General features: G+C 57.0%; 1 protein-coding gene across 5 annotated transcripts in view; it reads left to right on the top strand.

Annotated features, from left to right (window-relative positions):
• DIS3L2 (DIS3 like 3'-5' exoribonuclease 2) overlaps positions 1 to 20,015 on the top strand; it is a 337,343-nt gene extending 317,328 nt beyond the window's left edge. For 4 of the 5 annotated variants that reach the window (XM_004427679.3, XM_087424686.1, XM_087424688.1 and 1 more), the window contains 7 exons: positions 12,480 to 12,663; positions 13,401 to 13,487; positions 16,439 to 16,586; positions 16,944 to 17,074; positions 17,242 to 17,346; positions 18,740 to 18,841; positions 19,534 to 20,015. In XM_004427679.3, the coding sequence (XP_004427736.1) occupies positions 12,480 to 12,663; positions 13,401 to 13,487; positions 16,439 to 16,586; positions 16,944 to 17,074; positions 17,242 to 17,346; positions 18,740 to 18,841; positions 19,534 to 19,683 (907 nt within the window). In that variant the 3' untranslated portion in view covers positions 19,684 to 20,015. The remainder of the gene's footprint in view (positions 1 to 12,479; positions 12,664 to 13,400; positions 13,488 to 16,438; positions 16,587 to 16,943; positions 17,075 to 17,241; positions 17,347 to 18,739; positions 18,842 to 19,533) is intronic. The other variant, XM_087424689.1, reaches the window with a different exon arrangement.
• Positions 20,016 to 20,289: the final 274 nt, after the last annotated feature.

The following is a 20,289-nucleotide window of genomic DNA, read 5'->3' as shown; positions in this document are numbered from 1 at the left end:
AGAGCATAGGATTTATGTCAGCTAAGAGGCATAATGGAGACAGTATTTGACAGTACAGTTCTTGGTCCCCGTCTGGGCCAAATTGAGCAGAGGGCTGTGGAGCAGGGAGAGCAGGAAGACCCTCAGACTGACAGCCCTGCCCCAGCCCCAAGCATTAACTGCTCAGTGCTCTGGCTCCAGGATGACCATCAGGTCTGCCTTGGGTCCAGGGTGAGAAAGAAGGACTGATGGTTTCCAAAATGATTTTGCAACATATATTGTCTTTGAGGAAGCTGATACAATCCCACATGCATGGCTGGAATTGTAGCCCACTCTTGGGCCTTTTTCACTAACGAAGCCTAGAAGAGATGTTAAAGTTATGAGGAGGCCCAGGGTGCCTTTTTAGTGACTGGAACTCTTGCACAGTGTGCCCAGGCGGTCTCCCAAGGGGGTTTCACAGCTCAGGTCCCCGTGCCAATGCATGTCCTGCCTGCCTTCCACCTGTTCCTCTCTTCCCTGTGGCCTCGGACCAGGTGCAAACAGGAGGTCAGTGTGACAGAGGCTCAGGCCCGACCCCTCCTGCCAATTGCAGCAGCTGGCTGGAGAGGCAGCCTATGGGCAGCTCACTGCACCCACCACAGGGCCTCCCCCGGGGCTGAGAGCCTCTGCAGGCCTTGCTACCCTGAGTGGCCCACTCAGGTATCCCCTCAGCCTTTGCAGGCCCTGATCACGCATATGCCCTGGACAGCAGCTTAATGCTTCTCAGGAGTGACTCTCAAACCCTGCTGGGGTGCCTTCTCCACAGGAACTGTGGTCATCCCACAGAAGTGCATATGCACCCACAGGAGTTGCTGTGCTGGGGTGGGGGGTACAGAATCGCAGATTCCCTCGTTATGGCAGAGGAGCCACTACTTACCTAAAGAACCCGGATTCCCATTTTGCCCATTCCAGAAAACCCTTTTCTCCTGGACACATTACCCTTCTCTCCATTTGCATCAGGTATGCCTGGCAGCCCCTCCCCGTCGGCAGGTTGAAGGCAGAGGACAGACTTTGGAGTCAAAAAGACTAGTCTCCAGATCATGGCCATGCTGCACTCTGGTTATGGGACCCAGATGGTCACCATACTTGGCCTCTCAGACGTTCAGTTTCCCTCTGCGCAGATTAGGGCTGCCACGCCCCTCCCCGTGCAGGATTTTGTGAGGATTCGATGAGATAATGTGCACAGAAAGCCCAGTCTGAGACCAGCAGCTGTTGTTCCTATTTCCTTGTAGCCTTTAGTGGCCAAGTGTTTGGAGTGGTGGCCCTGCTCAAGGGGAACTGCTCACCAGGGGCAATGGGGCCAAGAGCATCTCTGGGGAGGTGAGCAAAGTGTGCTCTAACTTGCAGAAGTAAAGAGGCTTGAGTTCCCAGGCACATGTGTCTCATCCTCTTTCATCTAGCTGTCTTTTGTTTGTAGAGTGTGTGTGTGTGAGAGAGAGAGAGAACCTGTGCATTTCCGAACACCCTTATCTCTTGAATATCTTTGTGCTTAAAGCCTAATTTTTAAATCACTTGAATATCTTTGTGCCTAAAGCCTAATTTTTAAATCAAAATTGATCCTCCCTGATGTCAGTGATAACCCAGCTGGCCCCCACTGAGCACCACAAGCTCTGTCCGTTCGTTGTCCAAGGCTACGGAGCCAGCCCCCACTGTTGGGCGAGGGCATGAAAGGGACCCTGGCCGGGGAGTCCTCCAAGCAGGGCAGCAAAGCTTTTGGGGGGCACCGAGGTGGCCAGGCTTCTGTGCGTCTTGGCCATGCCTTCTCTGGTCAGCGGTTCTAATTCCAGTTGGACAGCAGCTAGAAGTGGAGAAAGGCATGTGTGTCAACACCGTGGCAGAGCCAGCAAGCCCTAATTACCCAGCTCTGCGAGGCCGCACAGCACAAACTGCCACCTGGTTCTGCTTAGGGGGAGCGTTCTGCCATGAGCACCGGCCCAGAGCCGCTGCAGCGTGCAGGCCTGCCCTGTGCCTCCTCGAGCAGAGCCTGGGACCTTGGGAAGGGAGCGAGGCTTCTCAGCTAGCTTTACGCTGACAAAGGGCTTTCTGCCTGTCAGCCCGGCTCCCTAGCAAGCCCCCTCCCTCCTCCCTACCGCAGCCACTGGGCCTCCCTTTGGCAGGGCCCAAGGGCCTACGCTCAGGACGCCTAGCCTCTGGAGACTTCCTTTTGAGCTAAAAAAACAAGTGGCTGAAACATGCCTCTGCTGCAGCTGGGCCCTGCCCACTGAACGTATAGAAAGCCCTGGAGTGGATTCAGCCTCACAGAAGAGGAAACCTGGCTCCGGCCTCACCCGCAGGGCCTGTTATGTCTGGCTCCAGAGGCCTTCTCCTCTGGGGTTTTCCATGCCTGTGAACTAGGCCCCATTCATTTCCCTGTGGTTTCATGGGAATGTCCAAAACTCTCAGCAGGTTGCAGTGAGCCCAGGAGGAGAGGGGTCAGCTAGAGGCCTGAGCTGTGAAGTATGGTTGGCCCTGCGGCCACAGCACCTTCCACTCAGATGCTTGCAGCAGGGTGCCCAGCCCGCCGTGGGTGGGCGCCCATCATTCAGTCTGCCACATTTCCTCTGGGTGCCCCCCGCCAGCCCCAGCCGACTCTTCCTGCAACTCCCTGTCTCCAGGCCTCTACTTTCCAGCTGACAGGCCACCAGCTCCACCCTGGCCTGGCCTGGGAGAGAACTACAACAGAGAGCCTTTAAAGTTTCCCATCCCAGCAAGCTCTCACGTTAGTTTTCAGCAGACCGCTGACTTCCCATCATGCCCCAGCTCATGGGGCCCTTGCATTTTCCACCACACTACACTTAATTTGGGGCCACTGGGAGATCAGCAGGTCCCCCTCGAGGGTGGCCACCGCCTCCACCCCCTCGGGCTGCTCAGCCGCGGAGAAGAGGCCATGCTCCAGCGCACAGCTCCTGTGAGAGGCCCAGCTGCCTTCATGGCTGCTGAGGAGCCCAAGGGCTCCTGGGCCTGCAGTGAGGATGTGCCCAAATGGGAAAAATTTGGTCTTCAGAAGAAATGAATTTGAAACTAGCTGAGAGCAATTCTTATCAAATTTCCAAGTTAGCAGTTTTCACCAAGAGCTAATTGAACAATCTCTGTGAGTGGCCTAATTCCATTTGCATGAGACTCCCACAGAGTTGTGACAAGTGCCCTGGTGGCTGAGGGCAGAAGAGGCTGTTCTAGTCTCTCACTTGGTTTTGGTCTTTGAAAATGGGTGCATTTTCAGGTTTGGGCAACAGCCATGCCACTCTGCCCTGGCTGCCTGGCTCCCCGATCATTTCCAAAGCCACTTTCTGAGTGTTCTGGGTGGAAGGGGTGGGGTGAGTTTCTCATCTGGTTAACTGGTAAGATGGATCTGGAAACGGAACATGGTTGGAAGCCCAGCCTCTCTTGCCGGGTAGGGTTGAGAGGGTAAGGGCGGAGGAGCGGGGAGAGCCTGAGGGCAAGGCCCCTGAGCCGCACTGTAGACAACTCAACCAGCCTGGGAGCACCACGGCTGGGCTGAGAAGAGACCCTCTGCCAGCACCAGGGTCCCTCCACTCATCTACATCTGCTGAGTTCTAAGGGAGGGGAGAGTAGCCAGCTCGGCCATGGTCAGCCCAGTGCTGACCTTGGTGTGGACTGTGCCTGCCTCTGCCACCATGCAGAGACCAATGCCCCCCGCCCCATATCTGCCCAGGGAAGCTGCCCTGTCCCTAGGCCTTTTTGAGGTGGCCTCTCTCTGTTGACCTGGTGGGCATGGGCCTTCTCTTCTCTCCTGGGCCCAGTGGACTTGACAGTTTTAAGGACAGCTCTTCATGCCCGTGCTCCGAGGTCACCCAGCTGCTCCTCACACAGGGGCCTCCTGTGTTTTGGGGCTGCCAATCACCAGGTGTCCTCCCTGAGCCCTCAGGACAGCACTGGGTGAGGAGCCAGGGAATGTGGGGTCTCTTCCCCTGACTGGCTGTGGCCCTGGGCAAGGCCCTTTCTCTCCGGGCCACTGGAACTCAGGCTGCTAGGAGGAAGCAGCTGTCCCTTCCTACAGGGACCGGTGCTGTGCAGGGGCCTGCCCTGCAGCAGAAGGCAGCTGGGACAAGCCTCCTCCTCTCCACCCGCACCATGTGTCCGGCCTCCGCTCCTGGGAGCTCATAGCTTGGAGGTGTCGATGCAAAATAACCAATAACCATTCTATAGATAAGCGAAATAAGGTGACTTTTACTTGAGCTGGAGCGCGGATTATAACCCAGGAAGGCTTCAGAAAGCATTCCAGAGAAGCATGGTTTTCAGTGCAGTCTTATATCTTTTCAGAACAAAGAACATACGTTAAACACACTAAGGGGCCGGCCCCGTGGCTTAGCGGTTAAGTGCGCGCACTCCGCTACTGGCGGCCCGGGTTCGGATCCCGGGCGCACACTGGCGCACCGCTTCTCCAGCCATGCTGAGGCCGCGTCCCACATACAGCAACTAGAAGGATGTGCAATTATGACATATAACTATCTACTGGGGCTTTGGGGGAAAAAAAAAAAGAGGAGAACTGGCAATAGATGTTAGCTCAGAGCCGGTCTTCCTCAGCAAAAAGAGGAGGATTAGCATGGATGTTAGCTCAGGGCTGATCTTCCTCACAAAAAAATAAATAATAAAACTGTTTAAAAAAATATATTAAACACACTCAGGATACATTTTCATCAAAGTTTCAAAGAGGCATTTAGTTGCAAATTAGCAGGTCAACATGACCCTGATGTTGGGAAAGGGACTAATCTGGGGTTACCAATAGAGTATAGGAGGGGAAGTAAGCATTCTTACCTTACGAGAGTACATTCTTTACTTTAATGGTTAAGCAGATGTACAATGTATGTTTGATAGGCCACAGTCAGGCTTTTTAGTTCAAACCAAATCAGTTTTGAACCCCATGTAGATCAAATAGTTACCCTATGTACCTCAATATGTGAAAATCTCTTGTCAGAGGGGACATCAGGCTTCTTCCCTGGACAGCCACTTCCTCCTCGACCCTGGCTGCTCACGTCCTCACCCTCAGGTTCTTTCTCACTGTTAGCTCCTTTGCCTCTGAAAACACAGTCAGATCTTCTGGATAATTAAAACAGCAATCAGAAAACATTACAGAGGGCCCCCTCACTCTCCCTTCAAACTAGCTCTTTCCGCAATAAATACGTTGAGAGTAGCCTGCACCAGACCACCTCCCTCACTCTTTACCCTTTGGTTTTCCGAATCCACTTCCCCACCCTCCCCGCCATCCGCCATCTGACATGCTCTTACTTGCCAAATCCGGTGGCCCTCTCTGGCCCCTCCTCCTCTTCTCTAAGCGTTAGCACTGTGGACAACTGCCGATCTGGACCTTGTTCCCTCTTCTCATGCCACCTCACTTCTCAGCCGCCTCATCACCCTCTAAACTCCATCCCCTCTTGCCCCACTGTGCCTTCTCACCTACTCACAGAGCGTCACCTTTTGTATATCTCTGGACTCTGGCCCGACCTGCCCTTTCTGGCTGCTTCTCGCAAGCCCTCAGACTCTTCAGCCTTGGTCCTAACTGCGCCAGACCTCTGGTGCCTGTGCCGCACCGTCACCAGGTTCTTCTCCTTCATGTCCATCCTCGTTCAGCAACCTCCCCCAGCCCCCCAGATGAAGTCCCGAACCTGGAATCTGGCACCGCAGGCCCCTGCAAGTGTCCCTGCCCCTCCCCTGCCTCACAGCCCTCCTCTCTCTTCCCTTGATTCCTTATTTTCCAGACATGCATGGTGCTTTTTCTTCCTCCCCCACACCTTTACTGTTACATCCCTTTCGTGTAAAGTATTTCCCTCCTCCTTGCCATCTCTTGGAGTTGACCTTGCATTTGTGGATATATCTTCCCACAAGGCTGGGGACTCCTGGAAAGCAGGCCAAAGCTTTCTGGTGGCAGTAGCAGGGCCTCAAGGTCACACAGACCAGTTCGTGAATCCCAGCTGCCGCTGCGGGAGTTGTGGGACTTGGGGCCATTCACCTTTCCTTTTTGCACCTTAAGCCTCTCTCATGCAGAAAGGGATAAAAACTCCTCCCAGGACCACAGGAGGGTTTAATGGGCTGCACGGCTGGGTTGCACCTAGCGTGTTGTCTGTCGCAGGTGCTTAATGGGTATCTCGTCTCTCTCTCGCTGTACCGACACACAGCAGCAGCTCAAAACAGGTTTGAGGATGAGTAAGAAAACAAACAAAGAAACAAGTGACTGGCTCTGGACGGAGGCGTATTACTCGGAGTTGTTTTAAATAACAGTGCCACCGTCTTGTAAGTGCAGAATGGTGCTCTATAGACTGAGGAGATGGGGAAAGAGCAGGAAAAGGCTGTTGTTTCTCTCTCCCCATATTTGAGAATGATCTCCGTCGAGCTCTTTTCTTAGGCAGAGATTTAAATTATCGCCAACCTCTGGCGGCAAGTGTTAGGGCTCAGAAGTATATTTGTGAGGGCTGTGTGCCTAAGCAGAGAAGGGCAGGGTGGCAGGGACCTAGCCCTTCTGACTGCTGAGTGTGCCCCGTCCTGGGAATCCTTTGTTCTGCACAGATTGTTGAGCATCTGCTCTGTGCCAGGCCTTGCACTGGGACAGGGGTAGACAGCGTTAGGGTGCAGAGGGGAGCTACAGCCCATGATCAAAGAGGCAGTCAGTGTGGGCCAATGCTGTGATGGGAGACAAATGGGACGCCCAGAAAGCACATAGGGTGGGCACCTCGTGCTGCCACCCCAGAGGAAGGGATATCTAAGAAAAAGAGATGGGAGAAGAGTGGTCCAGGATTCCCGACTAAGGGAACAGCAGTGCAAAGGGACAGGAGCAAGAAAGAGCCACAAGAATTCAGTATGACTGAAGTGTGAGGGGTGAGGGATAGGGAAAAGGGAGACGTGATCCCGGGCACATGACGAAAAGCCTGGTAAACTTCATTTTACCAGGAGGTGGAACTGTCCCAAGGACAGTGGTAGCCGCTGAAGGGCTTCAGGCTGGAGAGGGACGTGACCAGATTTGCCGTCAGGAAAGAATGCACCACTTTGGGCATGAAGAAGGAAACAGAGCAGGGCGTGACTAGAAGTAGGGGGGCCTGGACCCGGGTGGTGGCATTGTGATGCGAAGACAACAGAAGCTTCTAGGAATCTTGCTGTGTGTTCAGCCCAAATTCTAGAGTTGGGGCACCCAGGCCAGTCCCTTCCACACTATGCATTATAATACTGTAATGTTTATTTAAGGCCAGGCACTTGTATGCCGCATCCCCATTTTTCAAGTGAACAAATTGAGATTCAGAGAGGTTAAGAAATTTATCTGAAATCACACGACTAATGAGTGGCAGAGCTGGGATTCAAGGCAAGTGGTTGAGCTGGTAACCACCAGCCTCTTCTTCTCTCCAGATAGCCTGGCCTGTGCACATGGAGCAAGGAAGGAAGTAGGGTCAGGAGAGGTGACAAGCAGGAGCCTCGTCATCAGACACCCCCTACCTGCCCCACCAGAAGGGCTTCCATGGTCACAAACACACTCAGACCCCTAATTAACAAAATAGAGCCACAGTCTTCCAAATAAGCAGAGGAACATTTAGTCCAATTCCTTGATGGTCAAGGATGGGCAGCGTTCCTCCTAAGGGCAGACGTGTTAGCCCATTTCTCGTTTAGCCACTGTCTGACTCCTGCCAGGTAGAGCAGCCTTTCCCAAACATCGTCCTTTAAGATGCGACACTAACAGGTTCCATCATCAGAGAGCAGTAAATGCTGCCTCCAGTAGTTCCTTGTCAAGTCACGGTGCACATTAGCATCTTAAAGGCAAAGGGATGTCCTATAATGAAAACATCAAATAAAGTAACTCCTCAGCATTTCATATTGATTTATACTTTTTTAAGTAACATTAACACACTTTGGGAAACTCTGTTCTAGACCAAAGTCGGCTTTGCAGTGTGAGGAGTGTGTGTAGTTGTGTGTGGGTGGCTTGTGGCCATTATCTGCCATCTGCCATAGTGGGTGAGGGACTCTGACACCTCTAGGCTTGCTCAGCTCCTCCCTGGGTTGAGAAGCCTTTCACTGCTCCTCCGCCTTCCCCTCCAGCACCTGGAGGCCCAGAGCACAGGTAGGCAGGAGGCTGCTGGTGAGTGCTGATGAGCTTGCTTCCTGGTGGGGCCCCCAGCTGGCCGTGCAGCTGTCTGTCACAGTAGAGCCCTCCCCAGAGCTCCAGAGTAGCAGGGGACCTGGTAGCTCTGGGTTCCAGATGCTTAGCAGATGCCAGACCTGGGACCAAGGCTCCATCTCTGAGGGCTTGGCTTGCTGTTCTGGAAGGTGATCCTGGCCAGTGGCCATTCCTGAGCCCCTATTTAGAGCAGTTGTCAGGCAGTTGCTGAGTTCCAGCTTCCCCTCCACACCCCTGACCCCCCAGCAGGGCTGAGTGATCTCATGCCTGTGCCATGCTGTAGTGGGGGAGGACATGAGTTACCGTCAGGGCAGGTACCCAGATCAGGGAGCAAGGTCTGAGGCCGGGACAGTGTGCAGGACACCATCCTCGCTCAGGTTCCCAAACCCCACTGTGGAGTTGGCTCTCAGAACAGCCTGGGTCATCGTCTGAGGTCTGGCTGCTAGACCTCTGCATGCAACACTGCCCCCGAAAAGGGGAAGGAGAGCAGAGTGAAGGGGTGCTTGCTGCCGTTCTGCTGTCAGATCTCCTCTTCTCATCGCCCTGTATTGCCACAGAACGCTGTTCTCTCGCACTGAGTGAAGCCCTCAGGGTCACAGCTGGCTTTGGCTAAGGAAAAAAACACTGAATGGGAGCCCAGAGACCCCTGCGCCTTGGGCTGTAGGACTGCAGTTTATAAACTAAGGCTCTTTCCTGCCCCAAAGTTCCTGGGTTCTAAGCTGCTCCTGCCACGTCCCAGGTCTTGCTAAAGGAAGATGCGGGGGGCCCCCTGCTGGCCCATCCGGGGAACTGACCTGTGGCAGGGTCAAGCTCTGTGATGGGGGACCTTTGCTGACCCCAGATGAGAGCAGTGACACTCACCCACCCCATCCCCCAGCACTGGCCAGCCCAGTTCTCTTCCTCCCTTGGGGCCTGGCCCTGTTTTAACAGTGAATCCTGAACTCAGTGGAATCTGGCTGCTGGCTGCTTGGCTTTCCCTTGGCCTTTCTGTTCCCGCGCTCCACTGGGGACCCACCTCCATCTGAACTGCGCCCCTCCCAGCCACCCAGGGCTTGATGACCACCGTGCCCCAGTCCCCACTTCTGCTTTCTCAGGCTCACACATTTGCACGTTCTCTGTACCCCTCCTTCTCCCACTTGCTGGTATAAGAAGGATTTTAAGGACAGGTTGTGCGGAAATGGTCCCTGCAGCTATCCTAGAACACTGATGAGCCATGGCAGCCCTGGAGAATTGGGGCTTATTGCTGCGCCACTTCTGTTTGGTGACATTGACTATTCTCTGTGATGAGTGCGCAGTATCACCCAATGTCCCAGAGAGAGTTCCGCAGGCTGCCCTCTTAACTCCCACCCCCTGTCGTGAGGGTGGGGCTGAGACACTGGGAAATGGAGCCCCCGGGGGCACCAAGCAAGCTGTCGAAGGTCAGTCTCTGCATCCGAAGTCCAAGCTTCACCTTTCTTTTTAAGGGGAACAAAGAGCACACTTGTTTTTCTCTCACCGGCCTCAGGCGACTCGTGGGAATGTGCTGGGGGCCAAGGGAGGACAAGTAGTGGGGTCACTGGAGAAACAGCTTGACTGGGGTCTATTGTGACTGCCTGGGACTCTGGGCATCGGCCCGCCCTCTGCATCCCTTCCGTTGGGTTCTCATCTTTACTTAAGACCATGAGAGGCAGGTGCAGAGCCCCTGCAGGAACTGGAGCTGGAGCACGCCTCTGCCTGGGGAGGTTCACCAAGCATTCAGTTCCTTTGACCCGTGGAGTGGGGGCGGGAGTGAGGGGTGGGAGGACAGGCCGGAGCCACCCCAGCCGGGTCCTGCTGCTTTCCCTGGCCCTGCGCTCCCTAGCCTGCAGCCTGACCGCAAACCTGCTGTGGGGCCATGCTGCCCCCTGCTGGCCACGCTGGCAAAACGCAGCCCAGGGTCAGCCCCAAGGTTACAAGTGCTCCCCCTGGAACTGGAGTCTGTGGGTAGGCTGGAGACTGTGTGCTCCCGGCCCACCAGGACTCTCGGGCTGCATGGGGAGACAAGTCTAGAACTTCCTGGTACACAGCAATGTTTGTTGAGTGAACAAATGAATGAATGTATGCATCTGAAGCATTTAGGTGACGATGGCCTGTAGTGTCTCACCAAGAGCAGACATTAAATCAAATCAGACATTTATAGAGCAGAAAATGAGACTCCTCTTGGGCAGACAAGATCTAAATATGAAAACCAAATGTGAAGAGTCAAACAGTGCTAGACTGTGATACAGATGACCCTAGAGTAGCCTGGCCCTTGTTGCCAAGTGACTAATTGAGCAGTGAATGCCCAAGGGGGCCTTCAGGGAAGATGTGGAAAGGGCAAAGAAGGGGGGATAAATGGCAGGGATGAAAATCACAGGGCCCCTTGGGGAGACCCCAGGCTGGCAATTTGGCATGGAAGGTTGGGGAGAGAAGAAAGCAGCTCTTGTGGCTTGAGGCCGAGGACATGCCAGGCACAGGGTCTGCCCTGGAAACACATGCTATTCCCGTTAGTCTTCACAAGCACTCAGTGAAGCAGGTGCTGTTGTTATCCCTGTTCTACATTTGAGAAAAAGGAAAAGTCCATGGCTTGTTCAGGAAGAACATGGTGGAGCCAGGATTCAGACCTCCTCTTATGAGATGTGGTGGTCAGGTTCAGGTGCTTGAATTCGAGGGTTTTTTTAGCGGGAAATGATGTATACAAGGACAGATTAGGGGGTTGGAGGCAGGATGGCCACTTAAAAGGCTGTTATTGTAACCCAGTGGGAAATGAAGAAACTCCTCATTCCACGCACTGGGTTTCCTGCATGGTAGGAGGACCAGCTGAGGCCCGACCCTGGCACTCCCATGCCCAAGGTGTATCCCTGCCCCATGGTAGGCCAGCCCAAAGCAGTCTCCACAGAGGAGGGCTAGGAGTGCAGGACTTGGGTCACCCTCCTCCCAAGGCCCAGGGCTGGCCTCGGTCCTGAATGGGGTGGTGCCTGCCCTGCGAGGGCACTTCCGCAGCCCTTCGTCCCGGTAGAGAGGGCTTCTGGGGGAGACACATGTGCTCTCAGGACAGCTTGGCAGACCAGAGCCACCCCATCTTGGGGGTAGAGAGGCCCTGCGTGCTCACACTCTCTCTCCCCTTCACTGGCTGCTTTTCTTTCCAAGAGCTTGGCGAGGTGACGAGGCTAACCCTGTAGCACTAGCCACACCTCCAGGAAGGGGAACTTCATCTTGGGCCTCTGGCTGCTGCCAGGCTTGCCAGAGCTTCCTCCCTGACCTACCTCCGTGGGAGAAGCACGGGCTTGACGTGCAGCCTGGGGTTCCGATTACAGGCGGTGGAGAGTCTCCCCTAAGCTGGGCAAGGCTATCCCCACGCAGGGTACCCTGGCCACAATGGCGTGAGGACACGCCCGGGTCCCCTTCCCAGAGGCTTCAGCTCTTGTGCACATGTGTGATCCACTTGTCCTCCCACGGGAACCCCGAGTCGGGAGAGCAGAATGTGGGCCTCCTGCCCCAGATCAGGGAGGCAGAAGTGCCGACCTCAGGGCTGTGTGATCCAGCCTCCCACTTCGCCTGACTCCTCAGTCCTGGCACACTTGCTCCATCCCCCGTCAGTCCCACTCCTTCCCTTGGGCCCTTGGCATGCTTTTGTCATTTGGAGTCTTATCCATTTGTACTTATTGTTGATTCTAATTACACTCAGGTGAAACAGAACTAGAGCGTTCACTCCTAAGATTGGCTCTCCAGGGTTTAAACACCCCAACAGCATGTTTGCCTCATCTGAGAAGGTGTGATTTCCATCTTGCTGTCTGTGACTCTCCTGTTCATCCTCAGAAGCCCTCATCTTCCCAGGGGGAGAAGGAAGCCCAGCACTCCCGGGAACAGGGAGCCCTGGGTCTGCTCACAGCTTCTCCGCACCCCAGGGTGCCCTCTGGGTTCCTGTGACATGCCCAGGCCCCATGTTTTCTTACGGCTAGGGATGCCGCTAAGTGTTCTGGGAGGCTAGTCATTCAGTAGAGATCTTTATTGAGGACCTTCTCTGGATCAGGCAGTGTGTTGAGCACTGGGGCTACAGCGAGATTAAGACAGACCCGGTCCCTGCACTCCAGGAGCCCGCATCTAGCATGAGAGACCGTGCACATGCTAACACATCAGAAGAGGAGAGTAATACAGACTGACTGGTGTAGTGAGGGGCATGAGCAGGGGCGTGAGAGAGAAAACAGCTCAGAGCAACAAAGTAGATCCGATGGCTGGGAGGGCATCTTTAGGCCAAGACTGAAGTGTACAAGAGCCAGCCAGTAGAGAGCCTGGGAAAGAATGGGCAGCAACGTCCCTTGACCCTGGGCGGTCTCTCCCTCTGCAGGCTCGTGGAGGAGTTCATGCTCTTGGCCAACATGGCAGTGGCCCACAAGATCCACCGTGCCTTCCCTGAGCGGGCCCTGCTACGCCGGCACCCCCCACCCCAGACCAAAATGCTCAATGACCTGGTGGAATTCTGCGACCAGATGGGACTGCCCATGGACTTCAGCTCCGCTGGGGCCCTCAATGTGAGTGCTGGGTGGGGTAGGGGGCAAAGGGAGGCCCTGCCTAGGGGAAGAGGAAGAAGGCCTGCAGGTTGGGAGTGCAGCAGCCTCTACATCCCACGAGAGTCCACTCGTCTTCAAACAGGTCTCCCGCAGAAGAGGGAGGCCCTGGAGAGAAGGCCTCCAAGTCACGGAGACCCTGACCATGGGCTGTGCTCCCACCAGGACCGAGCTGAGGGAGACCACTGGAGGCTCAGCTGTGGGCAGGGATTCTGTGGCCAAGGATGGGCTGGGCTTGGGCCCAGAGGCTTTCCATTAGGGCGCTGGGTTTATTGGAAGCCAGGGAATATTTTTTGTGGTAAGTAGTGTCAAGTGCTCACTGCCTAGAGCTAAGCCTCACAGGGCTCAGAAACCCATGGCCTTGGTTCTGATCCCACAGGAGGAGACCACTGTCATGCGTGCTCCAAGCCTGGGGTAGGCAGAGAAGTGCCTTAGGTCAGACAGCTGGAAACCAGTCTGTCCAGGCCAGCCAGCTAGACACGAAAGGACTGACCTCAGAGCCAGGGCCCTTGAGGCAGACCCAATGTGGGACACGAGTTGGGGGCTGCTCCCCTCTGCACCCTTCCCATGGCCATCTGAGCACGGCTGGGCCCCTCACCTGACCCTTCCTCCCCAGAGCCACGTCTCAGATGGTTAGCAGGTGACAGGGCCCCAGAGCCTCTCACCAAGCCTGATTGCATATCACATGGGTTTGCCTCTAGAAAAGTCTGACCGAAACATTTGGAGATGACAAGTACTCACTGGCCCGGAAGGAGGTGCTCACCAACATGTGCTCCCGGCCCATGCAGGTAAGGAGGGGCTGAGTCCCCTGTCCTCCCCCTTCTCCCAGGAGCACCCATGACCTCATTGGTGGGCACGGAGGACCTGAGGGGAGGAAGGGGGAGAATGCCCCCAGGCAACACCTAGAACAGGTGGACCCCAGGCGCCTGAGCCTGATCTGCTACTTCCTGCTCAGACTTGACTGCCTCACCTGCTCAAGGATGGTGTTGTCTGTGGCTTCAGAGGGCCCAGTTTGAGCCCTGCTGCCCCCCTCCATAGCTTCTGTTTGCCTGGCAGAAAGCAGGGAGACACCACAGGGCATGCACCAGCCTTCAGTGCCCAGTCCCCACAGACCAGACCAGCTTGGGAAAGGGAATGGGGGCTGGTCAGCAATTTGTGGTTGGATGGGAACTGTGGTCTGTCTTCCATAGCAGCCTGCCCAGAGGAGCGCACCTCAGCCCCCACCTTGGCCTGTGGACCCCAGGCAGAGAAGTCTCCCTCTCACTGGCCAGGATACAAGGAGTTGGGCCATAGGCATGTGTCTGCAGGCAGGGTGGCAGCCTGGCAGTCTGGCATCCTGGGAGGTGGATGATGGGCTTGCTCCTGGCAGCCTGTCTCAGCCCTCTGAGGCCAAGTTTCAGCCCCTGTAGGCCTGAGCATCTTAGAAAGGAGCCACCTCAGTGGACTGTTAGGTCAGCAGGAGCTGCAGATGCTAACGGGGCCAGCTCTAGGCCCCAGCCTGGCCAGGGGGCAGTGACAGACCATTATTCAGGGGCTCAGTCGCTCAGCAGATTCAGTCTGTTCAAAAGAACCAGATTGGCTCAGGTAGCCACAGCTGATTTATTTTCTGACACCTCATAGCTCTTCCAGGAATGGAGCCATCAGGGCCTATTTGGGTCTGGCTGCCCTTACCCTGCCCCCGGTCACAAGTGTCTGCCACACACCAAGTACCTTGAAGCTCCCACACAGAGAGGGGGGTCTGCCATGGCCACCGACTACTCTGCCCTCCAGATGCTCTGAGACGCAGCAGCCCCTGGGTCCCAAGAATTGCCTCCTGTCCTCCTTGACCAGGGTTGCATGAGCTCTGGAGCTCCACGGAAAAGAGCCCTCTCCTGCGTCCCCCAGAGCCTGATAAAGACTGCACTTCTCCTGGCCTTGCCTGCCAGTGACCTCAGAGGCCAGCCTTTGCCTGAGGATCTGATGGCAGGGAGTGACCAGAGTGTCTGTGGTGCCTCTGTTCTCCCAGCCCCGAGAACTGGGGCAGGGACAGAGGACCAGGCAGAGGCAGCAGCACTGAGCATGCAATCCTAAGTGAGCTGCTGAAACAGGACAGTAGGGCCGTCCCAGGGACGGCTGGTCACTGTGGGAAAGTCCCAGTCCCCACCCATTCCACCCTGCCCAGAGTCACCTTCGCCAGTCAGGAAGGGAGCCAGGGCCCTCTGTCCTCCTCACCCCAACTCACATGAGGAACCAGGCCACCACTGAGAACCAAGCCCAGACATGGCTCGGAGTGGAGGCTGCTCCCACCTCCCCCCACGACTTGCCCCAGCCATAACCCGGGGCCCAGCAGGAGCTGGAAGGGAAGCGGAGTTGGGGAGCTGAGCAGGTCACCACCAGCTGTACCCTTGAGTCCAGGGCCGATGTACACAGAGTAACCAGAGCTGACTGTCCATGTGGCCGAGTGTGCAGGAGCGTGTGAGGGTGTGAGAGTGTGAGCAAGCAGCAAGGGAGCGAGTTAGTGAGCACACAGGGTGTGACTTTGGCCCTCGATGAGGAACCTGTTTTCTTGCTCCCATGCAGCAGCAGCATCTTTGATTCCCAGCCCTGAGAGCTTGGGGACCACAGGGCAAGCAGCTTCAGGGACTGTGGCCAAGACTTCCAGGACAGTAGGACCGCTCCAGCCTGGAGCTATTTGCTGAGCCCCTAGAGAAACTTGGCATCTCTTCCTGTGCTCAAGTCATACCTCCTGCCCTGCAGAACGGCCTTTGGAACTCAGACCTCTGTCTTGGCCCCAGGACAGGTTGAGGGACAAGAAGGGCTGAGCGAGGCAGGCTGGCAAACCTCTACCTCCCTTGGCTGGTGCAAAGTGAAATGTTGGGGGCACAGAGGTGCCAGGGTGCAAGGATGGCCTTCAGCAGGGTCACGCATCGGGGCCAGAGGGCATGAGGTTGGCCACGACCAAAGACTGGGCCTGGGCCAGAGAGAGCCAGGCGCCCACCATTTTGCTCTGGGCGAGCCATGGGCATCCTGGGCCTCCTCTCCTCCCTCCCATTCTGGCCACGTGGTGGTGTTGGACTGTGTGTCCTCACAGAGTCCTGCAGCCTCCTTAGCTTCTGCTTGTGCCTCCACAGGGCAATGTCTGCAGCCCCTGGTCCAGCACGGGGCTGCCCTCCTCCTCCCCGTTCCAGAGTAGCCAGCCCAGCCCCATCTGGGGAGGGGCAGACCAGAAACAGTTCCCTCCTGCTTGTTCCTGGCAGTAACAGCCGCTAAAACTCAGCAGTGACAGGCTGTGGGGGAGGGTCAGTTCCTTCCCAGCTGCCTCAGACTTCAGCATGTGGTCTGCCCCTCCCCAGGGGCCTGGGTGGCCAGTCCTGCAGGACCCTGAGGGAGGAGGCCATCCAGCATCCTGGGGGTTCCCAGCACCCCCTTGTCCTCAGCGGAGGCAGGGTAGGCCACTTGCAGGGCTGTCTGGCCTGTTCTCAGTGCTGCCGCCATAAGGGAGTCTGAGCAACCCAGGCATTCTTTTTGCCTTCAGTAGCAGAGGGGCGTGGGTTGGGCATGGGTCCCCCGTGGCTCCGCTCAACCCCAAGGCAGCCCTGTGGGTCCCCTTACACAGAATGGTCCCTGCCAGACTCAGGCCTGCCTGGCTTTGCTCAGCTGCCTGCGGCCTGGCAGGTCAGCCCACACCAGGACTGTCCATTGCGAGGCTCGGAGTCCCACAGCCTGGCAGAGCACACCAGTCCTCTCCCCACCCCCCTAGATGGCACTGTACTTCTGCTCGGGGACACTGCGGGACCAAGCGCAGTTCCGGCACTACGCCCTCAACGTACCACTCTACACGCACTTCACCTCTCCCATCCGCCGCTTCGCTGATGTCCTGGTGCACCGCCTCCTGGCTGCCGTGCTCGGTAAGGGGCGCAGCCCGGGGCATGGCAGGTCTGTGCCCAGTAGCCACACTGCTGTGACTGTGGAGGCCCCAAGGGGTGGGCAGCCCAGCCCTGGAAACTCTCCCTCTATGAGCATGGTGAAGTTGCAACGAGTTGCAAGCTCGTTGAAAGCCCTGTAAAAGCTGGGGCTCAGGCCCTAACCATGGCCGGCCCTCCTTTCTTAGCCCTCCAGACCTCGGCAGCAGGGAACCCTTAGCTCCGCTGGACCTCCTAAGCCCCACCTTCTCTGGGCCGGGGGCACCATGCTGCCCATCCCCCAGCCACGGCTGGTGCACAGAGAGCACCCCACCATTGGTCCCCCGACCATCCTCTTCCCAGGCTACAGGGAGGCACCCGATGTGGAACCCGATGCCCTGCAGAAGCAGGCCGACCACTGCAATGACCGCCGCATGGCATCCAAGCGGGTGCAGGAGCTCAGCACCAACCTCTTCTTTGCTGTCCTGGTCAAGGTGAGCCCACCAGCCTGGAGCCCCTCCCCCTCTCCACCCCACTTCCCCTCCTGGGCACCTGCTCCTGAGGAGCCCTTGAGGAGCCCCAGGGCCTTCAGCAGCCGGGGTGGGTCCTAGAGGGATGCTGCGTCCTGTGGGCTTGCCTTGGCTGGAGCCCTGCCCTGCAGGAGAGTGGCCCCCTGGAGTCGGAAGCCATGGTGCTGGGCGTCCTGAACCAAGCCTTCGACGTGCTGGTGCTGCGCTATGGGGTGCAGAAGCGTATCTACTGTAATGTGAGTACCCAGAACCTCCCCAGCCGGGGTTAAAGACCTTCTGGGCAGGCAGAGGCCAGCTACAGGGTGCAGAAGTGTGTCTCCGGTGATGCGAGAGCCCGGGGTCTGAGCGGCTTCTGTGCCCTCCTCTCTCGCACAGTCATACCAAACCACGTCCACTTAGCACACTGTTTTTACCTGCCTGTCCCCATTCCCTCTGCTAGGGTCTCCTCTGTATCTCCCTAGCATCTGGTGGGGTCCTGGACCAGGGACAGCCTTTGGTAGACACACAAGCATGGAGGATGGGAGCACAGGGCCAGGACCACACACTGGGGCACACAAGCTATGGTGGTGACACTGTGCCCATCACTCAGCTGTGGGCCATGCTGGGCACATGATGGCAGAGGATATGGAGCCCCTGACCTTGCTCCCCTCCCCCACCCAGCACCAAGCCCACCCAATGGGCCCTGCCAAGACACCCCACTGCACGTGCCTGGGATGAGGGATCCAGGCCAAGCGTCAGGCATGGGCCTCTTCCCAGTGACCCAGGCAACCGTGGACCAGGTCCTTCCATAACCAGTACAGGACGGCAGGGTGTGCAGGCTTTGGGAGATTGTTTTATAGGAACATGAGGGAAGGAAAGACCAGGGAGAATGGTCCGTGGCCACCTGGAGGCTGTGTCCCCTGAAGAGAAGGAGACCAGAGCTTGTCTTGGGTCCTGCCCCGGGTGGCTGTTTATTCCAGGGTCTTTCCAACAACTGACCTAACACCACCTGAGGAACCTGTTTCAGGTGACCCTGTGATTAGTAGGTTACCAACTGTTTAGAATTTCCTAACATCCAAAACACTGGGGAGTGCCGAGTCCAGCTCAGAGTGTGGAATAACATGGTATTAATGAGATGGAGGAAAGCAGGAGAGACAGAGTGGAGTCCAGCTGGAATCATCAGGGCTGTTGTCCTGAAGTTCCTTGAGCAGGACGGAAGTTCAGGTCTAGGTCATCTCTGTGGACAACCCAGCCCTCAGTCTGTGCTAACAGACCCAGCGCCAGCAGGGGGCGGCAGCCGTCCAGCCTCAGGTGCCAGGTCTACCTAGGCCCCGCGTGGGCAGTCCCTGATGAGCCAGGATAGACCCACGCCCTCCCCCAAATAACACACAGAGCCACTGGCCCCGCCCAGCCCCGCCCCTCGGCACTTGTCACCCTCAGGTGCTGCCTCAGCCCAGGATGGCCTGGCGGGGCCTCCCTGAAGCTGGCCAGAGGCGAGGGTGGGGTGGTCCCCAGGGAAAGGTCAAGCGGCCAGCTGCTGGGTGGGAGGACAGGGGGCTGCCTCTGAGAAGCAGGAGGCCTTGCGGGGTCAAAAGTTAGGAGGCGGCACCCAGAGCCCAGGGCCTGAAGCACAGGTGTGTGCACCCCCAGGCACTGCCCCTGCGGTCCCAGCACTTCCAGAGGGTGGGCAAGAAGCCGGAACTCACACTTGTCTGGGAGCCTGAGGACATGGAGCAGGAGCCAGTGCGGCAGGTCAGAACCTGGGGGTGGGGCAGCTTTTCCAGAACACCCCTGTGTCCCCATCCACCTCCCAGCTCTTGGTGAGCCCTCCTCCTGCCTCCTGGGGCGCACTCCCTGGGCCTGCCCGTGTGTCCCTCCAGGTCTCCCACAGCGCTCAGGCTCCCGGGTGGGGTTTCAAGCTCTACATGCTGAGGTGGCAACAGCTCACCCACACCCCATCCTTTGGGCCCAGCTTTTTGGTACCACCTTCCCTCCCTTGGAGACACGCACTGTGGGGAGAGGTGGGGGGGCTCTGCCTATCCCTCCAAAGCAGGGTTCTTAACTTTTGGGGTCCTTTTGAGAATCTGATGAAAGCTGTGGACCTCCACCCAAGAAAACCTATATGACACTTTTGCCTACAACCTGCTCCCAATGCCGGCCCAGACCTCAGTTCTTTTTCCCTGACACGGAGGCTTGTGATGCACCAGGCATAGCACACTGCTGTGTCCGGCTCCTTTACTTCTCACCAAGAAACAAGGCCTCAGGACGTGAGCGGGCTCAGCTTACAGACGGAGGCTGAGAGAGGCAGAGCCAGTGATCCCGGCAGCCCAGCTGGGTGGACAGTGGCAGGGCTGGGCTTTGCCCGCAGGCCCCTCCCCCCGTCCCGCTGGGCCAACCCCTTAGGACGTGCCCGTGTCACTGTGCCCGGCTCTGCTCTGCCCCAGGTCGTCACCATCTTCAGCCTGGTGGAGGTGGTGCTGCGGGCGGAGGACACGGCCCTCAAGTACAGCGCCATCCTGAAGCGGCCGGGCACCGAGGGCCTCCTGGGCCTGCAGGACAAGGAGGAGGGTGACCACGACCCACAGGAGGACTGAGACCGCCAGCGCAGCCGCACCCCACCCACCTACCCACCAGCCCCACCCACTGGCTTTTAGGAATAAGACCTTTTGACACCAAAGGGGATTTTTAATTTGGTTTTTAACAACTCAGGGTTTTGTTTTCATTTTTTTCCTTTTATTTTATTTTGGCTGCTCAGTTTTTAACAAACTGGAGGGGAGAGGGTGGGGCTGGACGGAAGGCCGAGGCCTGGCCAGTGCTCCTGGGAGGCCAGCCCCACTGCTGCCAGGCCACCACTGCCTTCCCCTGCCCAGGAAACCGAGGGTTTTCAGCAAATCAGTGTCACGGAATAAAATCAAGTGTGAAGCGCTGCCTGGTGTGTGGAGCACCGCTGGGAGGCGGGGGTGGCAGGGTGCCCCTTGAACCCAGGACAACGGACCTGACTCAGGCTTCACCCCTCACAGGTGAGCTGGGCTCACTACTCTCCAGAACCTTCCTGTCAGTTCCAGGAAGATTCACAGAGCTGGCCGCTTGGCAGATTGATGCCAGCGCCTCATTCTGGCTGATTAGAGACGTGATTAGTATGCAAGACGGCAAACTCACCCTTCACCCTGCCATATGTGGCTGTGTCTGTCCCCGCCCCC

Source organism: Ceratotherium simum, chromosome 37 (assembly GCF_057802395.1).
Source record: "Ceratotherium simum simum isolate JZ-2026a chromosome 37, ASM5780239v1, whole genome shotgun sequence".
In the NCBI taxonomy this organism is placed as follows: Eukaryota; Metazoa; Chordata; class Mammalia; order Perissodactyla; family Rhinocerotidae; genus Ceratotherium; species Ceratotherium simum.
Note: the sequence above shows the minus strand (reverse complement) of the source record. Positions and strands in the feature narration are given on the sequence as shown.